This window comes from Myotis daubentonii, chromosome 4 (assembly GCF_963259705.1).
Source record: "Myotis daubentonii chromosome 4, mMyoDau2.1, whole genome shotgun sequence".
Taxonomy (NCBI): Eukaryota; Metazoa; Chordata; class Mammalia; order Chiroptera; family Vespertilionidae; genus Myotis; species Myotis daubentonii.
Window position 1 is genome coordinate 71,695,108 of NC_081843.1, and position 20,910 is coordinate 71,716,017.

The 20,910-nt window shown below is 41.2% G+C and overlaps 1 protein-coding gene across 1 annotated transcript in view; it reads right to left on the reverse strand.

Annotated features, from left to right (window-relative positions):
• Window positions 1–20,910, reverse strand: part of LOC132233457 (V-type proton ATPase subunit S1-like protein) — a 44,114-nt gene that overhangs the window by 12,958 nt on the left and 10,246 nt on the right. Inside the window, exons 3-5 of the mRNA XM_059694173.1 lie at window positions 8,323–8,363; window positions 6,310–6,371; window positions 4,588–4,823 (exon numbers count right to left, since the gene is read on the reverse strand). Of these exons, the coding sequence (XP_059550156.1) occupies window positions 4,588–4,823; window positions 6,310–6,371; window positions 8,323–8,363 (339 nt within the window). The remainder of the gene's footprint in view (window positions 1–4,587; window positions 4,824–6,309; window positions 6,372–8,322; window positions 8,364–20,910) is intronic.

Below are 20,910 nucleotides of genomic sequence, written 5' to 3' on the forward strand. Positions count from 1 at the left end.
CATAGTGATTAATCACAAAAATAATATGTAATTACATATGTGTTTTCTGATGGTCTTAGGCGACCCCTGTGAAAGGGTCGTTCTACCCCCAAAAGAGGTCACGACCCACAGGTTGAGAACCGCTGCTAAAGTAAAGCCATGCTGAGATGCCCTAATCTCTGTCCTCCTTTCCTGAGGGAGAAGCCCAACAGCCCCCACGCTTCTGACACTTGAGTTTTCTCCAGCAGTCCTGGTTTTAGTGAAAGCTGTTAACATGCTCCGCTGCAGAGTAAAGAACATGAGGCCTGCTGGTGTAGCTCAGTGGTTGAGCATCCACCCATGAAACACGAGGTCACAGTTGGATTCTTGGTCAGGGCACTCGCACAATCCCCAGTAGGGGGCATGCAGGAGGCAGCCGATTGATGAGTCTCATCATTTATGTTTCTATCTCTCCTTCTCCCTTCTCCTCTCAGAAAATCAATTTTTTAAAAAGAACATGAGACCTGATTTCAACAAAGCAAATTCAATGACCATTCAGTGAGCAACCGTTAAGTGCCAGGCAATGCGTGGTAAATGATACACAAAGGAGAAATGCAACCTAGCAAGTCACTCAAAAAGGAGCTTATTTTACTCTTCCAAACTCCCTACCTCCCATGTTTAAAATGGATTCTGAATTCTTCAGACTATAACTGCTTAATTCAAAATATAGACAGATACTAGGATTATGCTCTACTTGTAGGTCTTTGACTGTTTAACAAGACTTCCATTGGAAATCTGTCTGCCAACTATTTGCCTTTCCCTGAACATTGTGTTTTCAAGTACTAAAAAACGTTCATCGTTTTTAAATCTGTGCTTTTGACCTTACATGACCTTGCTTAAGTTTTTCTTTCAGCAACTCCCTTTCTGGTTCTTGAGGACATGAGTTGTTAGCCAGCACTGCATGCTCAGTCAGGAATCGGGGACAGACACTCCGTCTCCGCAGCTGGTCCTTGACCACCTCACATCCTGGGAAGCCTCCCATATCCCGGGAAGCCTCCCATATCCCCGTGGAGGAAGCAGGTGCTGCACACTCAGTTCTTGCCCTGAGTATAATTCTAGAGCGATGACCAAGAAGAAAAAAGTCAGGTTCCACCCAATCATTAATGTGTGCATTGTGAAACCCAAAACTTCTTTGGGCCTCTCCGCCAGGTAACTAGACACTATTTTACACTAGTTACCACTAGTATGTTAGGAAGGTCTCCTAACATACTAGAGGCCTGGCCTGCAGGATCGGGCTGAAACTGGCTCTCTGACATTCCCCGAGGGGTCCTGAATTGCAAGAGAGTGCAGGCCAGGCTGGGGGACCCCACCAGTGCATGATCAGGGCCAGGGAGGGATGCGGGAGGTTGGCCAGCCAGGGAGGGCTCCAGGGCATGTCTGGCCCATCTCACTCAGTCCCAGCCGGACCCTAGCAGCAAACTAACCTACCAGTCGGAGGGTCTAGCCCCTGGTGGTCAGTGCATGTCATAGTGAGTGGTTGAGCGGCCTTAGCATATCATTAGCATATTACGCTTTGATTGGTGCCGGAAGCCGATCCATCCTTGCTGCTTGACACAGTCGCTGCAGGATAGAAACATCTGCACAGCATATGTTTCAAGGGACCTGGCGTATATGGCATACTGTTCTTAATATGTTTGCTCCCCTTAGCGCTGTGTGTTTTAACCAAGGTCACCTCTCTGAGAAAGGTTGTTTCCCCAGGTAGGGATTTTTCCCTGAAGTTAGGGAGGGGATGAAACTCCTTAACTAAGTGCCAGGCGGGTAGTTAATCACTTTAACTACAAACAATCATGCTTAAGATACATAATCTTTACTCCCTGGAATGGAGATAAGAAACGCCCTAACCTTTGTAATAGAAATTGACAGGATTAAAATCAACTGGTATAAATACGGATGTAACAAGACAATAAACAGCAGAACCTCTCTGGAGATCCAGACCAGAACTTGGCTGGAGATCCTGGCTAGAGATCCTGGCTAGGCTGCTGATCAACTGAACGCTGTCTCCGTGTCATTCCTTCTTCACCGACTCCATCTACGCCTTTGGGGACCCCTGGACCTGCTGTGGTTGGACCCTGGCATATGGCGCCCGAACAGGGACGGTCCCTTGAAACATATGCTGTGCAGATGTTTCTATCCTGCAGCGACTGTGTCAAGCAGCAAGGATGGACCGGCTTCCAGCAGATTGGTTGAATGGATGACCAGATGACCAGACACTCAGCATATTAGGCTTTTATTAAATAAGATACTTTCAGTAACACTTGACAAGTTTTCAAAGTTCTTATTCATATATTTCCTTAGTTGATTTTCACTACCTTAAGAAGTAGGGCCAAGAATGAGGAGGTTGAATATCATCATTAAAGATGTTTTAGACCCCAGTCCTATTACCATATAAGCTGTATAATCTTAGCAAGTTTTCTAAGCTCTAGATGCCTTGACTTTCTCATCTGGAACATGGACAATAATAGTACCTGTGACTCGGAGACTTATTGTCAATAATACTGTGAGGAATATCAAACATCAAGCTTGTGAAGTCTATACACAACACCTGGACCGTGGTTATAAGTGCTCCTGGCCGTTAGTTAATAGATGCCATCACCTCCATCTCACAGATGATGATTCTATTGTGGCTCCAGTTTTGTAAAGTCACAGAACTCACTGGCAGAACTCGGGTTAGAAGCCAAGTTTTCATTCTTTCTGTGGGATCCCAGTGATCACTGTGGTTTCTAAAGTCCAGCAAAATCCTATGGTGCACTGTTCTTCCCCACAAATAGCCTCAGATCAGAATAAATGGAATCAAGGAGGGTCAGTCAGACATGGATAGGCAAGACATTCCCAGGCAATCAGCCTCTCTCGGAGCAGCTGACTGCCAATAACGAGCCCTGTAGGGAACTGACTAGTGCCTGAGGAAAGATTCCTAAACTCTCAGCAGTGCTGGAGTCTCTGATAGTCAGCTATAACAGAATCAACAAATCTGGGAGGACCCTGGATGCTTACAATTCCATAGTTCCCTAATAAGAGCTTTATTCTGAGTAACAAGGTACTTACTAAGACTTGTAATATAACTTGTAAGTTTACATTAATATAAGCTATTTTACCCAACATCAAGAATTTTTGAAGTTCAAGAAAAAAGTGTTTTCAGCCAAAGTATATAAATATAAAAAGACCACACACACACACACACACACACACACACACACACACACACAGTATGTTATGGTTTATATAAAGCATTCTGCCCATCTAAACCAGACCAGAACAGAATCTTCCAAAATCCTCCATTATACCAGTGAATATTGAAAGCAAGAAGATTTTCAGGAAATTAGTGGGACATGCCAGACTTCCTCCCCCTGGACCAAAACAAATACAAGCAAAAAATTTTGCTTGGACAACTGAAAAGCAGAGAAAGGCATTGGCAATTGATTTCCTCCTCTAAAGGCGTATTTGTTTAATCTGCTTTGTCAAATCAAATGTAATTATTCTAATCATTTTGAAATGTCCTAAAGGATTATCTGTTCTCAGTTTTTTGATCCAGCAATTCCTCTCCTGGGTATATACCCAAAAACCTGAAAATCATGTATTTGCAAAGATATATGCACCCCTATGTTCATTGCATCATTATTCACGGTGGCCAAGAAATAGAAACAACCAGTATCCCGAGATGGAGCATTGGGTAAAGAAGATGTGGTACATATACATAATGAAATACTATTCAGCCATAAGAAAGAATGAAATAGCGCCATTTGCAATAACATGGATGGACCTTGAGAACATTATGCTAAGTGAAATAAGTCAGAAAAAGGTAAGAACGATAAGATTTTACTCATATGTGGGATATAAAACTGAAACTCATGAACACAAACAGCATGTGATGGTTGCCAGAGGGAAGAGGGTGGGGAGAGAAGGAGGGAGAAGATTTGACTTTGGGTGGTTAGTACATGTGCAATATAAAGATCTTGTAACATAGTAACCCACACCTGAAACCTATATGTTCATGTTGACCTATGTCACCCCAATAAATTTCATTTTTAAAAAAAGAATTACCTGACATTTGGCCATTTAAAGGTACCCTAGCATATTTTTAAACAGACCATGTTCCGCAACTTCAGAACTGAGCAGGATCCAGCAATTCCTCTCCTGGGTATATACAGGCTCAGTCTTCTCCAGTCACCCACTGGAATGATTGTGCCCTGTAATATCAAATTTCCTCCCTGATGGGACCAACGCAGTTTGACATCTCACGTTTGGAACTGATATCATGCCTGGAATCCTATTCTCTTTTTCAGAATGCATTTGACAACTTTCATTTTCGGAGCCCTGATTTCCCACAAGATACTGGAATAATCAGCTAAAGGATTCAGAAGAAAAGTGCTGAGACAAAAAACTAACACATTTTTAAAAATTAATTTCTGACTTGGTCTTCATTGTAGATTATTAAAAATTTCCTGATGGATGTGTGTCAGGTCATATACAAAGGAACCTACTGCTTTGTTCTGAAATGACAGAAAACTGGATGGTCCAGTTAATAGACTACAATCACCCAAAAGGCATCATCTGATGAAATGGTCAACTTACTTGGCACTTTCTTCACTGCAATTTGAGTTGGTGGCATCCACTGCTGCTTTCTGGCCAAAAGCTTCCTCTGTAAGGTCCAGCCAGATCTGGTTCTTAAACTTAATTGTTATTCTTTTGACCCAAAAGAGAATGCAAGGGATTCCATCCATGGAGACATTAACTGGGCTGTCATGGCTGAATGCATTCCAAGGTTCTTTTACTAAATGCCCTTGTCTGCTCAGATTGTAGTTCAGGGCCTAATTAACCAAATAAACAAAATAAGAGACAAAATGCTTTCTGGAAGCAAAAGGGCTAATTCACAAACTATTGAAACTGATCTCTCTATCCAGAATCCATATCATTGTGGGGCAAAGGAGATAAGTGGACCAGATCATAGCAAGCCTTACAAGATAAGTATACTTGAAAGGTACATGAACCCATTTCCACAAAGCACCAAAAATGGAAAAGACCAAATTAAAGAACAAACAAAAACCCAACTTTTCAAATAACATTATCAATATAGACTTTAAAACGTCACTTGCTGGGGCAGAAAGCAGAGATGCAGATTTTTAGGTCCATGAAACTATTATTCTGTATAATACTGTAATGGTGAATAGATAACATTATATATTTGTTCAAATTCACAGAATATACAACACAAAGAATAAATCCTAGTGTAAACTATAGACTTTAATGAATAATAATTTATCAATATTGGCTCATCAATTTTAACAAATGTACCACACTAATGAAAGATGTTAAATATAGGAAAAATTGGAGGAGGGAGGAATTGAGAGGGTATATAAGAACCTTCTATTCTTTTTTTCTTTCCTTCTGTTCACTTTTTTCTGTAAACTTAAGTCTATTAATTTAAAAACTTCATCACGTCATGATAATTGCAGTACTCTCATCAGAAAATAATATCAGAAGAACCCAAATAATGTAGGACTTTAATTAAAGAAATTAATGTTAAAGAAAACAAGAGGTTTTTAGAAATCAAGCATAATTCTCCAGACCATTATGTCCAACAGAACAATCTCCAATACTGGATGTGTTCTATATCTATACTGTCCAAAGGCTGGTGTGGCATAATGCACTGGAAATGTAGCCAGTGCAACTAAAGAGCTTAACCTCTAATTTTACTTAGCATTATTACTTTGCAATTTAAATTAAAATGCCACATGTGGCTAATGGCTACTGTCTTGGACAGTGCCAGCTCCAGATTACTTAATATACATAAACTAGCAAGCTAGTATTCTAACTCTGTTTTAATTCTTATGAAACCTTTGCTGATATCCAGGAAGCCTAAGACAAAGCACTTCTATACCTGACTCTGGAGGTCACAAAGACAGGGATATATCTGAAAGAAGATCCACTTATCTAGATAACTACTCCATACCAATTCCTCCAGTGTAAGTACAAAGAGAAATTTAACAGGCAGCAGCAATGCAAGCTTGCCTGTAACCAAAGATAAAATGGTCCTATAGTGATTCCCTCTAGAAAGCAACAAAAGTAAAACTAACTAAAAAAAAAAGTAAAACTAACTATTGTAATGAAATATGTAAAAGAAGTGAAACTTAAGTTTTTCTCAACTATAAGATTACCATAATACATTTCCCCACCCAAAACTCAAGCGGAATATTATTTATTAATAGAATTACTTATATTTTCACAGTGGCTCTGACCTGATTGAAATGCTTAAAATTTTTAAAGACATAATTTAGTTTCCTAACATATCCATACCTGTGTGACTGGTATTGTTGTGAAATTCTGGATTGGTTTCATATCTCCATTATTTTGTTGATCTGTCAAATAAATGAGAGGAGGACAAAGGCTGAATGTCATTGATTGATTCATGTAAATCAGTTGAGGGGACAGAAGGAAGCTAAGTAGACAGGGGTAGGACCACGGAAAAGGAAATAGACTAAAGTACCCCAATGGGGAAGGTAAGGAAGGGTACTCCCGATGACATGAACTTTAAAATGTATGGATGTTGTTAAGACAGCAGCGTATAGATAATCAATAACAAGGCAGAAAGGCCTATGTGGGAACCATGCCAGGTCCCCGGATAGTCAAGGCCGGTCAGAGCATTAAGGCCTTGTTATTAATATATTAGAATGACCAAGGGCCACTCTGAGCATAAGTCTAATTGGAATGTCCAAGGACTCTGAACCTGGGAATTCTGATCAGGCCAAGATACCATGAGTGGGTGCAAGGACACATGGTACACTGTGTTCTTCTGTAGTCAATATGATTGATGTCACTGTTGGCACGAAGCCTTCTTTGGTTTGGCTCAGTGGATAGAGCGTCAGCCTGCAGACTGAAGGGTCCCAGGTTTGACTCCAGTGGAGAGCACTTGCCCAGGTTGCGGGCTCGATCCCCAGTAGGGTGCATGCAGGAGGCAGCCGGTCAATGATTCTCTCTCATCATTGATGTTTCTATCTCTCCCTCTCCCTTCCTCTCTGAAATCAATAAAGATATATTTTAGAAAAATAAATAAACAATAAATAAAAGTAGGTTACTGACCAGCTAGTTGGCTGGAGTAGGCTAGAATCAGCCGAGGATGGAGTGAGAAGAAGTCTGCTAGAGAGAGCAGCTGGGCAGGAGAAACAGGAGAAGCTGCTGAGTCAGAGAGGTCAGGCACCACTATGATGTGAGACGGTAAGTCTAGGAGGCAGCGTGTGGCTGCTCAGCTACAGGTACAGAGACTAATGCTGCTTTATGGGAAAGATATGCATTTACCAGCTGGTGTCCAGCTGCCTGCCTGTATGGACTTTGCTATGAGAACTGTTCTTGTATGATGGTTATATGGCCACTGGCTTCAGCAATAAAGACTCATTCTTATATATCCACAACCTCTCATGGCTTCTTCAGCTAAGACCCAGCATCCTAGGAGGTCCAGCCCTAGGCAGAGGGGCTCAGGCCCAACACCTGTTACTAGTAAGCAGAGGATAAAGGAGGAACTTAGGGACTAAGTTCCCAACAGTTAGTACAGTGGGCAGGGTTCAAGCAGGAACCAGCCCTGACATAGTCAAATAAAAATTTTTTAAAAAAATACATAAACTCATAGCCACTCAGAACAACTCAGAGCACCAGAGCTCATGCAGGGCTCCTGCTACGTGCTCTGACAGCACATAAACCAATCCAAAGGATATTGCTAAGGCAGAATTCTTTGAAAAGACCAATTAAGAGCTAGCAAGACTACCCACCCCTTAAGTTAAAAGTTGCGCATTTCCTCTTGTTCTCTCTCTTCTCCCTGGCATGCAATGGGTTCCTGATGTTCATTCCTGTGGCGGGAGAGCACATCCCTGCGTCCACTTGGTTTATGGCCATGTGGGCCTCCACACATGGACTATTAGACTTTAATTCGCTTGGATACTAAATTACTCCCAATTGTAACATGGAAAGGAAGTTCCGGACACTGGGCTGTTCTTAGAACCCCAGCTACACCTTTTCCAGGACTGGCTTCTCCTAATAAACATTGGTTTCATTAGTCGTTTTTGTTCATGATTTTATTATTCAACTTTGAAAAACATGATCCTGGGAAGACCTTCGGCTCCAGTTTGGGTATCACAGTGATAATAACATGCTAAGCACTGTGAAATATACCAGGCTTGAGCCTCTTTTGACTCATAATTTAGAATCCACAAGTTTAAGAGGTTTTCACAGGAGAGACTCCTGGTGCAGGGAAGGCCATCACATTCAAAGCCCTTCCTCAATCCCCCAAGGAATCATAAGGGCAACTGTAGGTCTTACCACTCTTTATAACCACTTCTTTATTTGAAGATGTTCGAGAGCTGAAACAAGAAAAATATGAAATTAAAAGATGCTGAACAAATATTTACATTTCAGATTTTATGTGAAGTTTTAAGGAGGATATTTCAGCTTATAAATTTTCAGAGTAAAAAGCAGAATTTTAGCCTGTCAAAAATATCCATTTTTTAACAATAAATTTATGGTTTAAAAAATAATATATGTTCTTCAAAGAAATAAAACATAATAAAATATTTTACAGTGAAATTTTATGCTACATGTATGAACTATCATATAAACTCATAATATGTTTACAATTAGAGAAATACATATATTACATATCATGATCTATATGCAAAACATAATTTTAGCTAAAGAGTTATTAAATCTATATCATAGAAAAGTGCTTTAGAATTATATAGAACCAATTACAAATTAAATGCACCACTCACTTTGCAACTCAATCTTTATTATATAACTAGAGGCCCGATGCACAAAATTCGTGCATGGAAGGGGGGTGTCCCCTCAGCCCAGCCTGCACCCTCTCAAATCTGGGACCCCTCAGGGGATGTCCGACTGCCGGTTTAGGCCCAATCTCAGGGATTGGGCCTAAACCGGCAGTCGGACATCCCTCTCACAATCCTGGACTGCTGGCTCCTAATCACTCACCTGCCTGGTCGCCCCTAACTGCCCCCTCCCTGCTGACCTGGTCACTCCTAACTGCCCCCCCACCAGCCTGGTCACCCCTTACTGGACCCCCTGCCAGCCTGGTTGCCCCTCACGCCCCCCTCCCCCCGCTGGCCTGGTCACCCCACACAGCCTGCTCTTCAGCTGTTTGGTCATCCCTCACTAACCCCCCCGCCAGCCTGGTTGTAGACAGCCATCTTTGTGAGGGCATGACAGTCAATTTGCATATTACCTCTTTATTACATAGGATAAGAATTTATGAAGATGACAAATTGGTAACTATGATGTCACTACTAATAAATTCATGCATGCATGAAATTATTGTTTCACTTTACAAATTTTACTGAGGCATAGTTTAAGTATAAAAAAATGCATCCATTCAATGTGTACAATTCGATGCATTTGGGCATAAGCATATACCCATTACACCTGCCACAATAAAGAGACATCCCAAGTTTCCCCATGCACTTTAGCGATGGAGAGATGTTCCTTTCACCTTCAGCCATAGGCAACTATAGACTTGCTTTCTGTCACTTTAGATTAGTTTGCATTTTCTAGTATTATAAACAGAATCATATAACATATTTTAGAGCTTAGCTTCTTTCAGTCTTAACATAATGACTGAAATTCATTAATGCTGTTACATACATCAATAATCCATTCCATTTTATTACTAATAAATATTTCATTGTATGGATATACCACATTTTTTATACAAATGGTAAACATTTATGATGATTCTAGTTTGGGGCTACTACAAATAAAGATGTAAGAACTGCTGTGTACAGGGGTTTATGTGGAATATGTTTTTGTTTCTCTTGAATAAATATCCAGAAGTAGATAGCTATCATGTAATAGAAGTTTAACTAAAAACAAAACAAACAAAAAAAAACAATAAAAAACCTCCCAACTAATTTCAGTGGATGAGCTTTTCTGTGGCTCCACATTCTTGCAACATTTGGTAGTCAGTCTGTTTAATTTTAGCCATTCTATATTGTTCACTGACAAGCCAGTTACTATACTATAACTGTTGTACAAAGAAAAAAATATAGTATAGTAACTGGCTTGTTAGTGAATAATCTACACTAATAAAAGAGAAACATGCAAATTAACCATCACTCTACCACTCTGCTACACTCAGAAGCCACGCCCACCATCCAATCAGGAGCAAGTATGCAAATTAACCCAACTAAAATGGCAAAGGCCACTGAGCTGAGGCGAGCAGGAGGCTTGGGTTGCCCCCCGCGATGGAGGAAGCCAAACTTCCTGCCTGCCTTGCCTGCCTTGGCCAGCCCTGGGCTCTGCTCAAGGCTACAAAGTTTAAATTATAGAAGATAAATAAATCCCGGATACCTGCTTCCAGCCAGCCGGAAAAAAAAATGAGAGGCTGGAAACTTGGGTCGCCGGGGGATGTGGCCAGCCTGAAAATGGCCATCAGCCCCTCACCCAGGCTGGCCAGGCACCGCAGCAGGACCCCCCTACCCTGAAGGGGCTGTGGGCAACCTGAAAACGGTCCTCAGCCCCTCACCCAGGCTGGCCAGGCACCCCAGCAGGACCCCCACCCTGATCTGGGACACCCTTCAGGGCAAACCAGCCAGCCCCCACCTGTGCACCAGGCCTCTATCCTATATAATAAAAGGGTAATATGAAAATTGACCCTAATAGCAGAACAGCTGGGAATGACTGGTCACTATGATACACACTGACCACCAGGAGACAGACGCTCAATGCAGGAGATGCCCCCTGGGGTCAGTGTGCTCCCACAGGTGAGGCCACAACATTAGTAACAAAGAAACAGAATTTCCAGAGGATGAGACTCAGAAATCAGGATTTTAAAAAGATTCCCAGGTGATTCTAATGTGCAGACAAGGTTGAGAACCACTGGTCTAAAATGTATAAATTGAGAAATCATCTATGCATATTGTGTAACTATTGTGGCAGTGTGGAATTGCATGATTGTTCCCAACTTCCTGGAAACAATCCCAGAGATGTATTTAGCCCTGCCCTTGGCCATGTACCATTCAGCACTGCCTATAGGTGAAGAATATTTCCTTGCCCCATCATCTGACTAGGCCAGCCGTGGGCAAACTACGGCCCGCAGGCTGGATCCAGCCCGTTTGAAATGAATAAAACTATTGAAAAAAAAGACTGTACCCTTTTATGTAATGATGTTTACTTTGAATTTATATTAGTTCACACAAACACTCCATCCATGCTTTTGTTCCGGCCCTCCAGTCCAGTTTAAGAACCCATTGTGGCCCTCGAGTCAAAAAGTTTGCCCACCCCTGGACTAGGCTGCATGTCTTGGTTGGTCCAGTGGGATGTGAGTAGAAGCAATTGTGTGCCAGTTCTGCAGTCACGTTAAAGGAGTCACATATGTCTGCCACCTCTTGGCCTTTTCCCTCTGCCATGATAATGGCATGCCCAAATAGGGCTGCTCTTTCAATCTGGGTCTTGGAAAGGGACTCAGAGCTAAAGCAGGGCCATGGCAGCTCACCTATATCTGTCAACATGTAACATCTGCATGTGCAAGAAATAAATGTTTGAGATCATAGATTCTGGAATGTTAAAGTTGTTTGTTACTAGAGAAAAGCTGACTAAACAGGAGATAAATTTTTTCTATGATTTATGTGTCTTGACATCATCTGATTTTTAAAAAATTCACTTTTATTGTCGAAAGTATTACAGATGTCCCCTTTGTTTTTTTTTCCCATTGACCTCCTCCACCCTACCCCTCCCTCCTAGGCCTTCACCACACTATTGTCTGTGTCTGTGGGCTATACATATATACATGTAAGTTCCTGGTTAATCACTCCCCACACTCCCCTCCAACCCCTCATCTGATTTTTTAAAAACCATGTACATGCATTACTTTGATCAAATTTTTCTAATTTATTCTTTTTAAAAAGATGCCTTTCTTTAAACTTTTATACATTAGCATTCTAATTTATATAAAGTCTCTCATGAGTTGGGCTAGCATGAATCAGTCCTCTGAGCCCAATCACATCTAGGAGCACTAAGAAATTTAATTTCCTGAACAGCAAAAGTGAGGCTCCATCAAAGTAATTGATACGGAATTTTTGGACTGGAACCCGGATTCTTTGTCTGCCGGAATCAAAGAATGAATCCAGGGACAGAAAGTGGCATAGCAAAGGTGGAGAGTTATTGAACAGTAAGTACAGACTCCCACATCTGGAGAGGGAAAGAGTCCCACAGAATGGACTCCCATGTGGGGAGGGGGAAAGGGTCCCACTGAGTTCCCTTTCCCTATGGCTTACAAAGGCTGCAGATCCTGGTGCCTTGATATCCCCTCTGATTGGCCACTATTCCCTTAGACTGGTTACTATAGTAACTCCTGGGCTCAAAGGTTGAACCTCACAAGGGACATGTGAGGTTCTCCCCCCGCCCCCACTTCCCTATTGTTTTCCTATTCCCTTTGGGCTTTCTTCTTCTCCTTCTGCATGAGGGCTTCCTTCTCTTTATTTTGTAAATATAGACCTTTTGCTGTTTCCAGCTCCCTCATTCTATGGAAATGTACCTTCTGCTGCTCTGTAGCCCTGTGCTCCTTCCATGGTCCCCTTAATTTCCAAAATTTCTAAAATTTCCTAAACCTGTCCTATCTTACCCCTAAAACTCCTGTCTCATAATCATATCTCTATGGGAAGATATACTCTAGCCAAAGATCTCTATCTACCTAAACTCCAAACTTTGCAGTGCAAGTTAAAAAATAACTGAACATTTGAAAGAAACACTAATGCCCAGAAAATACTTATTGAGAAGCTCCAACTTTTCTAATATCATCATACACAAATAGATTTTTAAAATTTCTTTAACTGAACTTTATTCAATAATCATATTTCATAATACAGGTTTAATTATTCAATTTTAAAATGTTTTAACAAATAAAATGCAAAATTATGAGATATATTTTACCTAAATAAGATAAAAATGTATCAAGTCATTTGGAAATATTAGCAAATTTTAATAAATGTTTATTGAATGAAAGTATATGAATGAATAAATGAATCAGCTACCATATGGTTAACATGCTTGGCTTGAGAATTTGTTCCACTAATTGAAAATTTCCATATGTTTACTAATAGAAAGCTTTTAGAAGACATCACAGGTTTATTTTAATTTCAATTTATCTATGGTCATTAACATACAATAATGCTGCTATACTTCTTTTTAAAATAAATTTAGCAAGGCCTTACCCACAACCATAAGTCTGAATTAATGAGGTTTTTATGGGAAGCCATCATTTCAACCAAAGACAAAATATACTAGTATATGCATTTTTGCATCACTACAGAATCTCTGAAGTAGGAACTAAAAAAAAAATCATCTGTGTGAATAAACTGTTTACTGGCTTAAAAATAATTAAACCTACACTGTTGTTCAAGTATTCAGACCTTTCTCCAATAAAAGGGGTCTCTGTAATATCAGAAAAGTGTCTAGAGCTCTAGGTTTCTAGTGGCTGGTGCCATATTTTTTATTTACCAGGTATTCCAGTACAAGTCTCCCAAGTATGCCTTCATGAGGGTGAAAGTGAGCAGCCCTTTTATGGCTCTACTGAGGATAAAGACCACATTCCCACCATGGCCTACGAAGCCATGAAAGACCTCAACCTGCCAGCTGTGCTCATCTCATTTCACTACTTTCCTCCTTTTGCTCCAGCTACACAGGTATTCTTTAGTTCAGTTCCCCAGATGCTTCATGTACCTTCTTCCTCGTAAGAGTCTTAGCACCTGCTGTTCTCTCCACCTGAAATAATCTCCATCCTCCACTTCCCCCTACCTCCTAGTTATTTCCTCCATATCATCCAGATCACAGCTTAAATATCGCTTTTTCAGGAACACTGTCCCTAACTTCTCACACTAGTTCACATCCCCCTATTATATGTTCTCATAACCCCCCCCTATACTTTACTTTCCCAGCATGTTTCACAGTTTGTTTGTAATAATATTAACAAGCAACCCCCACACACAATAGATTTAAACTCCATGAAGGTAGGAGCTTTTGGTCACCACTGTAGAACCAACACCTAGGCAAAGTGCCCAACTATTTAAAAGTACTAAGTATTACAAACACATGTGTTACGTCCATGAAAATGAACTAACAAATTAATGTTCAAATAAACTCTGAAAGGAAAGTGGAAATGAGAGATCACACAGGATGCTGTGTGAGAGGGAAAAGATTTCCTTTCTTTCATGCATAAACCCAAATTGAGGAAAGAACATGGAAAAAAAGAATGATGACTCCTACTCTCTCTACACTTAGGAAACATATAATACACTCATGTGTTATTATGATAATATATACATAATACAAGCTTATAATATACCCTTCCTGGAGACTTAAGAACCTTAAATTAACCCATAGAGTTGAAAAACATGTTTAATTTCAGATCCATAATTTGAAAGAACATTCACAAAACAACAACCATTGTTTTCTTCATCTATATATATAAAAGCCTAAGCGATTGACTGACAGAACGACTGGTCAACCAGTCGCTATGATGTGCACTGACCACCAGGGGGCAGACGCTCAACACAGGAGCGGCCCCCTGGTGGTCAGTGCACTCCCACAGCCAACCTCCTGTGGCTGGCCAACCTCCTGCGGTCCTGCCCCCAGCTGGCTGCCCCTATAGGCCCTGATAGCCAGCCAGGCTGACAGACCCCACCCATGCATGAATTCATGCACCAGGCCTCTAGTAATGAAATAATACGCCAAATTATTACACTCAAATGATCAGACTTATGAGATTTCTGGGTCCTTTCGACGCTAAGATTATTTAAACCCATTAACCTTGTTTCAAAAAAAGAAATGGGATTTTTATAGTTCTTGGTGTACATTTTACCAGTGTAATAATACACAAGTCAGTCATTTCTGTATAAACCAGGTGAGGAAACATTGCTAACTATAACCATGTAAGGAGTATAGATCACTTATTATTAGAAGGTGAACCTAGAGGAAGTACTAATTGATTTGGAAACAATGAGGGAAAACAAATTTTAAAAATGTATGTGCTTTAAGTTTTTATCAGCTGGTGACTTAAGAATTCTTTGACACAGTTTTGGCAGATCATCCTGCTTGCTGCCATCCTTTGTATTCATACTAAATTTATTTGTTGAAATGAGTAATTCAGGTTCTGAATATTATTCCTCATAGAAAAATCTCTACATGTCCCTTTAAATGGTATAGAAAGAAGCAAAAAAAAAGAACAAATAAAACAAATAGAAATTTTGCTTGATCATTTTAAATACTATGTACTCCACACAATTACTATCTCCTACCGGTTAAAATTATTTAACACCTTTTTTTGAGGGACAGGTTATACATTTCTGAGGTTTTAAACATTTTCCTTACTCTCTTCTCACATAATACTAGCAGGAGAAATGGAAAATAACATTTACTTGTAAGTATAAAAGAAATCTGAACAATGATTTAAGTACTTTTTTCATAAATATATACTTTGGTACATAATACAAATGTCTCCTGAGTATTTTGAACAAATAACTCTTCCCTTTTATAATAAAGATTATATCTTTATCTCTTATTTATAAATTCTAGTTCAATGATTTTAGTAGCTTCTGAATTATCTCATCTAGTATATTCATTTTGAATAACAAATGTAGCTGTGTAACAATATAAAAACATATAAAACACCTAAGTTCACATTTACACTGAAGTTCACAGACGTGAACTTAAAAAACATGCAATTTCTCACCTTACATTCTTCCTGGCAAATATCTGTTCCAAAGTTAATGAAAATCCCACACATACAAAAATAAGTGAAAAACTAAACAAGATTTTTCTTCCCATCAAGAAATGAATCCGTTTCTTCAAACCAAGCACATCTGTTAATGCATAAATGCAATCAGAGAAGAGGCAGTACTTTTCATACTATGTGACTGACCACATGTTTAACCAATAAAAAGGCAATGTTCCTAGGATGTATTAAATAGGGGGAGGGTAAAAGGAGGAGCCTTGTACTGGTTCATTTGAAATCAGGATTTCAAAAAAAGCAGGGTGAAACCAATGGGTCCATTTAGGTTGTTTGATTAGTCATCTCAACAACAGATTACTAGGGAGCAGATTTTTTTAGGGGAAATCTGCCAATTAAGCCCTGTTTAGAAATTGGCATTGTTTTGATACTCTAATTCAATAAGAATCTCATACTGTTTTGCAGGAAGCTATTAAATTCTCTTCAAAAAATCCAAGAACTATACATTATTACAAGCATTTTTTCAGGTAAATAAAAGTGAAAATCCTGAAATTTACCTGATTTTACTTGTGTCCTAGTTCACACTTTCATCCTGTATTTCATGACTCCATTTGCTGAGAAACATGAAATCCTATCTAATAAAAGAGTAATATGCAAATTAGCCGTCACACCCTCACTCCACCAGTCCATCACAAAGATGTCTGTGGCCATGAAACTGGAGCGAGCAGGAGGCTTGCATTGCCCCCGGTGATGGAGGAAGCCAAGCTTCCCGCTTGCCCTGACTTGCCCTGAGCTCGCTCAAGGCTACAAAGTTTCAATTATAGAAGATAAATAAATGCCAGATACCTGCTTCCAGCCCACAGCCATGGCCAGCCTGAAAACGGCCATCAGCCCCTCACCCAGTCTGGCCAGGCATCCCAGCGGGACCGCCCCACCCTGAAGGGGCTGTGGCCAGCCTGCAAACAGCCCTCAGCCCCTCACCCAGGCTGGCCACACCCCCATGGGGTGAGGGTCCCCACTGGGGGGCTTGACCAGCCTGCAAACAGCCTTCAGGCCCTCACCCAGGCTGGCCAGGCACCTCAGCGGGACCCCCACCATGATTCGGGACACCCTTCAGGGCAAACCAGCCAGCCCCCACCCATGCACCAGGCCTCTATCCTATATAATGAAAAGGTAATATGCAAACTGACCCTAACAGCAGAACGACTGGGAATGACTGGTCACTATGACACACACTGACCACCAGGGGGCAGACACTCAATGCAGGAGATGCCCCCTGGTGGTCAGTGCACTGCTCAGCCACATGCCAGGCTGACGGCTGCCAGCACAGCGATGGTGGCAGGACACTCTCCCGCCTCCTTAGCAGCGCTAAGGATGTCCGACTGCAGCTTAGGCCTGCTCCCTTCTGGCAAGTGGACATCCCCCAAGGGCTCCCAGGCTGCCAGAGGGATGTCTGACTGCCCACTTAGGCCCGATCTCCCGGGGCGTGGGCCTAAGCCAGCAGGTGGACATCCCCCAAGGGGTCCTAGACTGCGAGAGGGCACAGACTGGGCTGAGGGACCACCCCCCACAAGTGCACAAATTTTTGTGCACTGGGCCTCTAGTATAATAGTAAAGAACACTGGCTTTGGAGTTGGACAGCACTCCAGGGCATTCCCAGATCCAGTCCTGACTAGTTATGTGATACTGGGATAGTTCCTTTTCCTCCTAAGCCTAGTGTTCTCATCTGCAGGTGGGGACAAAAGTAGTTAACTCAAAGAATCATTGTGAAGACTAAATGAGGCCCTGAATAGCCATATCTATCTTGAAAAAAGAAGAACTAAGTTGAATGTATCACACTTCCTGATTTCAAAAATACATTACAAAGCTAGAGTAATTAAAACAGTACACTACTGGCACAAAGACAGGTATTTAGACCAAAAGAACAAAACAGAAAGCCTAGAAATAAGAGTGCTAAGAACACACAATGGAGAAAAGACAGTCTCTTCAAAAATGATGCTAGGAAAACTTAATATTTACATGCGAAAGAATGATATTGGACTCTTATTCATACCTTACACAAAAATCAAATAAAAATGCATTAAATACTTAAAACCTAGAAGAAAGCATAGGGGCAAAGCTTCATGACATTGGCTTTGGCAATAATTTCATGACTATGACACCAAAGTACAGGCACTAAAAACAAAAAGAGACAACTGGAACTACATCAAACTAAAAAGCTCTGCACAGCAAAGGAAACAATCAACAGAGTGAAAAGACAACCTATCAAATGGGAGAAAATATTTTCGAAAGGGTTATATGGGAAAATGCCTGGTAAAGGATTAATTCTAAAATATATAAGGAACAAATCAATAGCAAAAATAATAAATAAATAATCCAATTTTAAAAAGGGCCTTAAAACTTGAATAGGCATTTCTCCAAAGAAGACATACAAATAGCCAACATGTATATGAAAAGGTGCCCAAAAGGCGGAAATGAAATTAAAACCACAAAGGGATATTACCTCATACCTGTTAGGATGGCTATTATCGAAAGAACAAAAGTGTTGGCAAAGATGTGGAGAAACTGGAACTCTTGGACACCTTTGGTGGGAATATAAAATGGTGCAGTTCCTATGGAAAATAATACAGTGATTCTTCAAAAAATTAAAAATAGAACTACCATAGAATCCAGTAATAGCACTTGTAAGTAATTATCCAAAAGAACTGAAATCAGAATCTCAAAGAGATATGAGCACTCCCATGTTTACTGCAGCACTATTCACAATAGCAAAGATTTAGAAATAACTGAAGTGTCTGTTGATGGATGATGGGATAAAGAATATGTGGCATAGACATACAATTGATATTATTCAGCCTTTTAAAAAAAGGGGAAATTTTTTTAAATGGTGTAATTCTGTGATAGCATGGATGAACCTTCAGGGCACTATGCTAAGTGAAATAAGCCAGTCACAAACAGTACATAATTCCATTTATATGAGATATCTAAAATAGTCAAATTCAGCCCTAACCGGTTTTGCTCAGTGGATAGAGCATTGGCCTGCAGATGGAAGGGTCCCAGGTTCAATTCTGGTCAAGGACATGTACCTTGGTTGCAGGCACATCCCCAGTAGAGGGTGTGCGGGAGGCAGTGATAGATGTTTCTAATTCTCTATCCCTCTCCCTTCCTCTCTGTAAAAAATCAATAAAATATATTTTTTAAAAAATATAAAAATAAAATAATCAAATTCATAGAATCAAAGAGTGGAATGGTGTTTTCCACGGGGTGGGGCAGAAGCTGATAGAAAGTTGTTAATAAACAGACAGAAAGTTAAGCAAGACAAATAAATTATAGAGATCTGCAGTACAAGATGGTACCTATAGTTAACAGCACTGTATTGTATACTTAAAACTTTGTTAAGAGGGTGGATCTTATGTTAGGTGTTCCTACTATAATCAAATAAAATTTTAATAAATAAGAAAGAAAGAAATACCAGAGATAGCCCAGCTGGTGTGACTCAGTGGTTAAGCATTGAGCATCGACCCATGAACCAGTTATGGTTTGACTCCCAGTCAGGACACATGCCCAGGTTTTGGGCTCAATCCTCAGTAGGGGGCATGCAGGAGGCAGCTGATCGATGATTCTCTCGCATCATTAATGTTTCTATCTCTCTCTCCCTCTCCCTTCCATGACTAGTTAAATAAAGAATATCTATTGCTATTCCTTGTCAGCCTCCAATCCCCCCAGCCCCCACCTAAAAATCATTAAAAACAACAGCAACAACATCTCTAAGAGTGGTTTTACATTAAAAATAAATTTTAAATGCCACAATAAAGAAAATCCTCCAAAATGAAAGTGTCAGCATTTTAGGCACTTAAGAACCTTGAAATCTTTAAAGGCCAAATACTGATAGCTGAAAGGTGCTATTCATAAGTGACATTTCAGAGATGATGGGCTGTAGGAAAGCAATCCATCCTTACTACTGACTTTACACACACACACACACATAAACATTCTCCCAACATGGCTCTTGGAAGCCATATAGAAAATGAGGGGTTAAAGGATGATAACTTGGGGACCTGGGAGAATACAGAAATAAGGAAAGTTACTAATAAAAATTATCAATCTGGTCTTTCCATGCCCTATGTTATTCCTACTTCCCATCTTATTCTCTGTTTTTCTCAGTTCTTCTATTTCACCCAACTTCCACCTTTCATTTCTCCTTTGACCTTTCCATCCTTTTCCTCATTTTGTGAAATTTCAGGTAGCAAGACCAATCAGGAATTAAGTCTTAGGAAAAGTTGCTAGATAAAAATACAGTACATCCAGTTTAATATGAGTTTCAGATAAACAATAATCTACACTAATAAAAGAGAAAAATGGTAATTGGTGTACGACGATACCCTTTTCATTGGCTAATCAGGGCTATATGCAAATTAACTGCCAACTAAGATTGGCAGTTAACTGCCAACAAGATGGCGGTTAATTTGCATATGTAGGCACAGTGCAGGGAGGCGAAAGGGAAAGTAGGAAGAAGCCCCCTGCCACTGACAGTGATCGGAAACCCAGGGGGGAGCTAAGAGCTGGGCCGCCTTTGCCCTGCCCCCCAGCCATGATCGGAGAATCAGGCACCTTTGCCGCCCTGGCCAGTGATAGCAGGAAGTAGGGGTGGAGCCAGCGATGGGAGCTGGGCACAGTCGAAGCTGGCAGTCCCAGGAGCTAGGGGTCCCTTGCCTGGGCCTAAAGCGGAGCCCACAATCACGGGGCCGCTGCAGCTGCGGGTCCCCGCTGCCCGAGCCAGACGCCTCAGCCAGAGGCGTTAGGCCTGGGCAGGGGCGGAGCCTGCAACCGCGGGGAGCTGGGGGTCCCCTGCCCAGGCCTGACACCTCTGCCGGAGGCCTCAGGCCTGGTCAAGGGGCCAATCCGGTGATTGGTGATCGGAGGATGATGAGGGTCAACTCCTCTGGCCGAGGCATCAGGCCTGGGCGGGGGGCTGAGCCGGGGATTGGGGGGATATGAGGGTCCCCTTGCCCAGGCCTGAAGCCTGGGTCAGAGGCGTCAGGCTTGGGCAGGGGGTGGAGCAAGCAATCAGAGGGAGATGGGGGGTCCCCTGCCCAGGCATGATTCCTGGGCCAGAGGCCTCAGGCCTGGGCGGGGGCCAGAGCCAGTGATCGGGGGGAGATTGGGGTCCCCTGTCC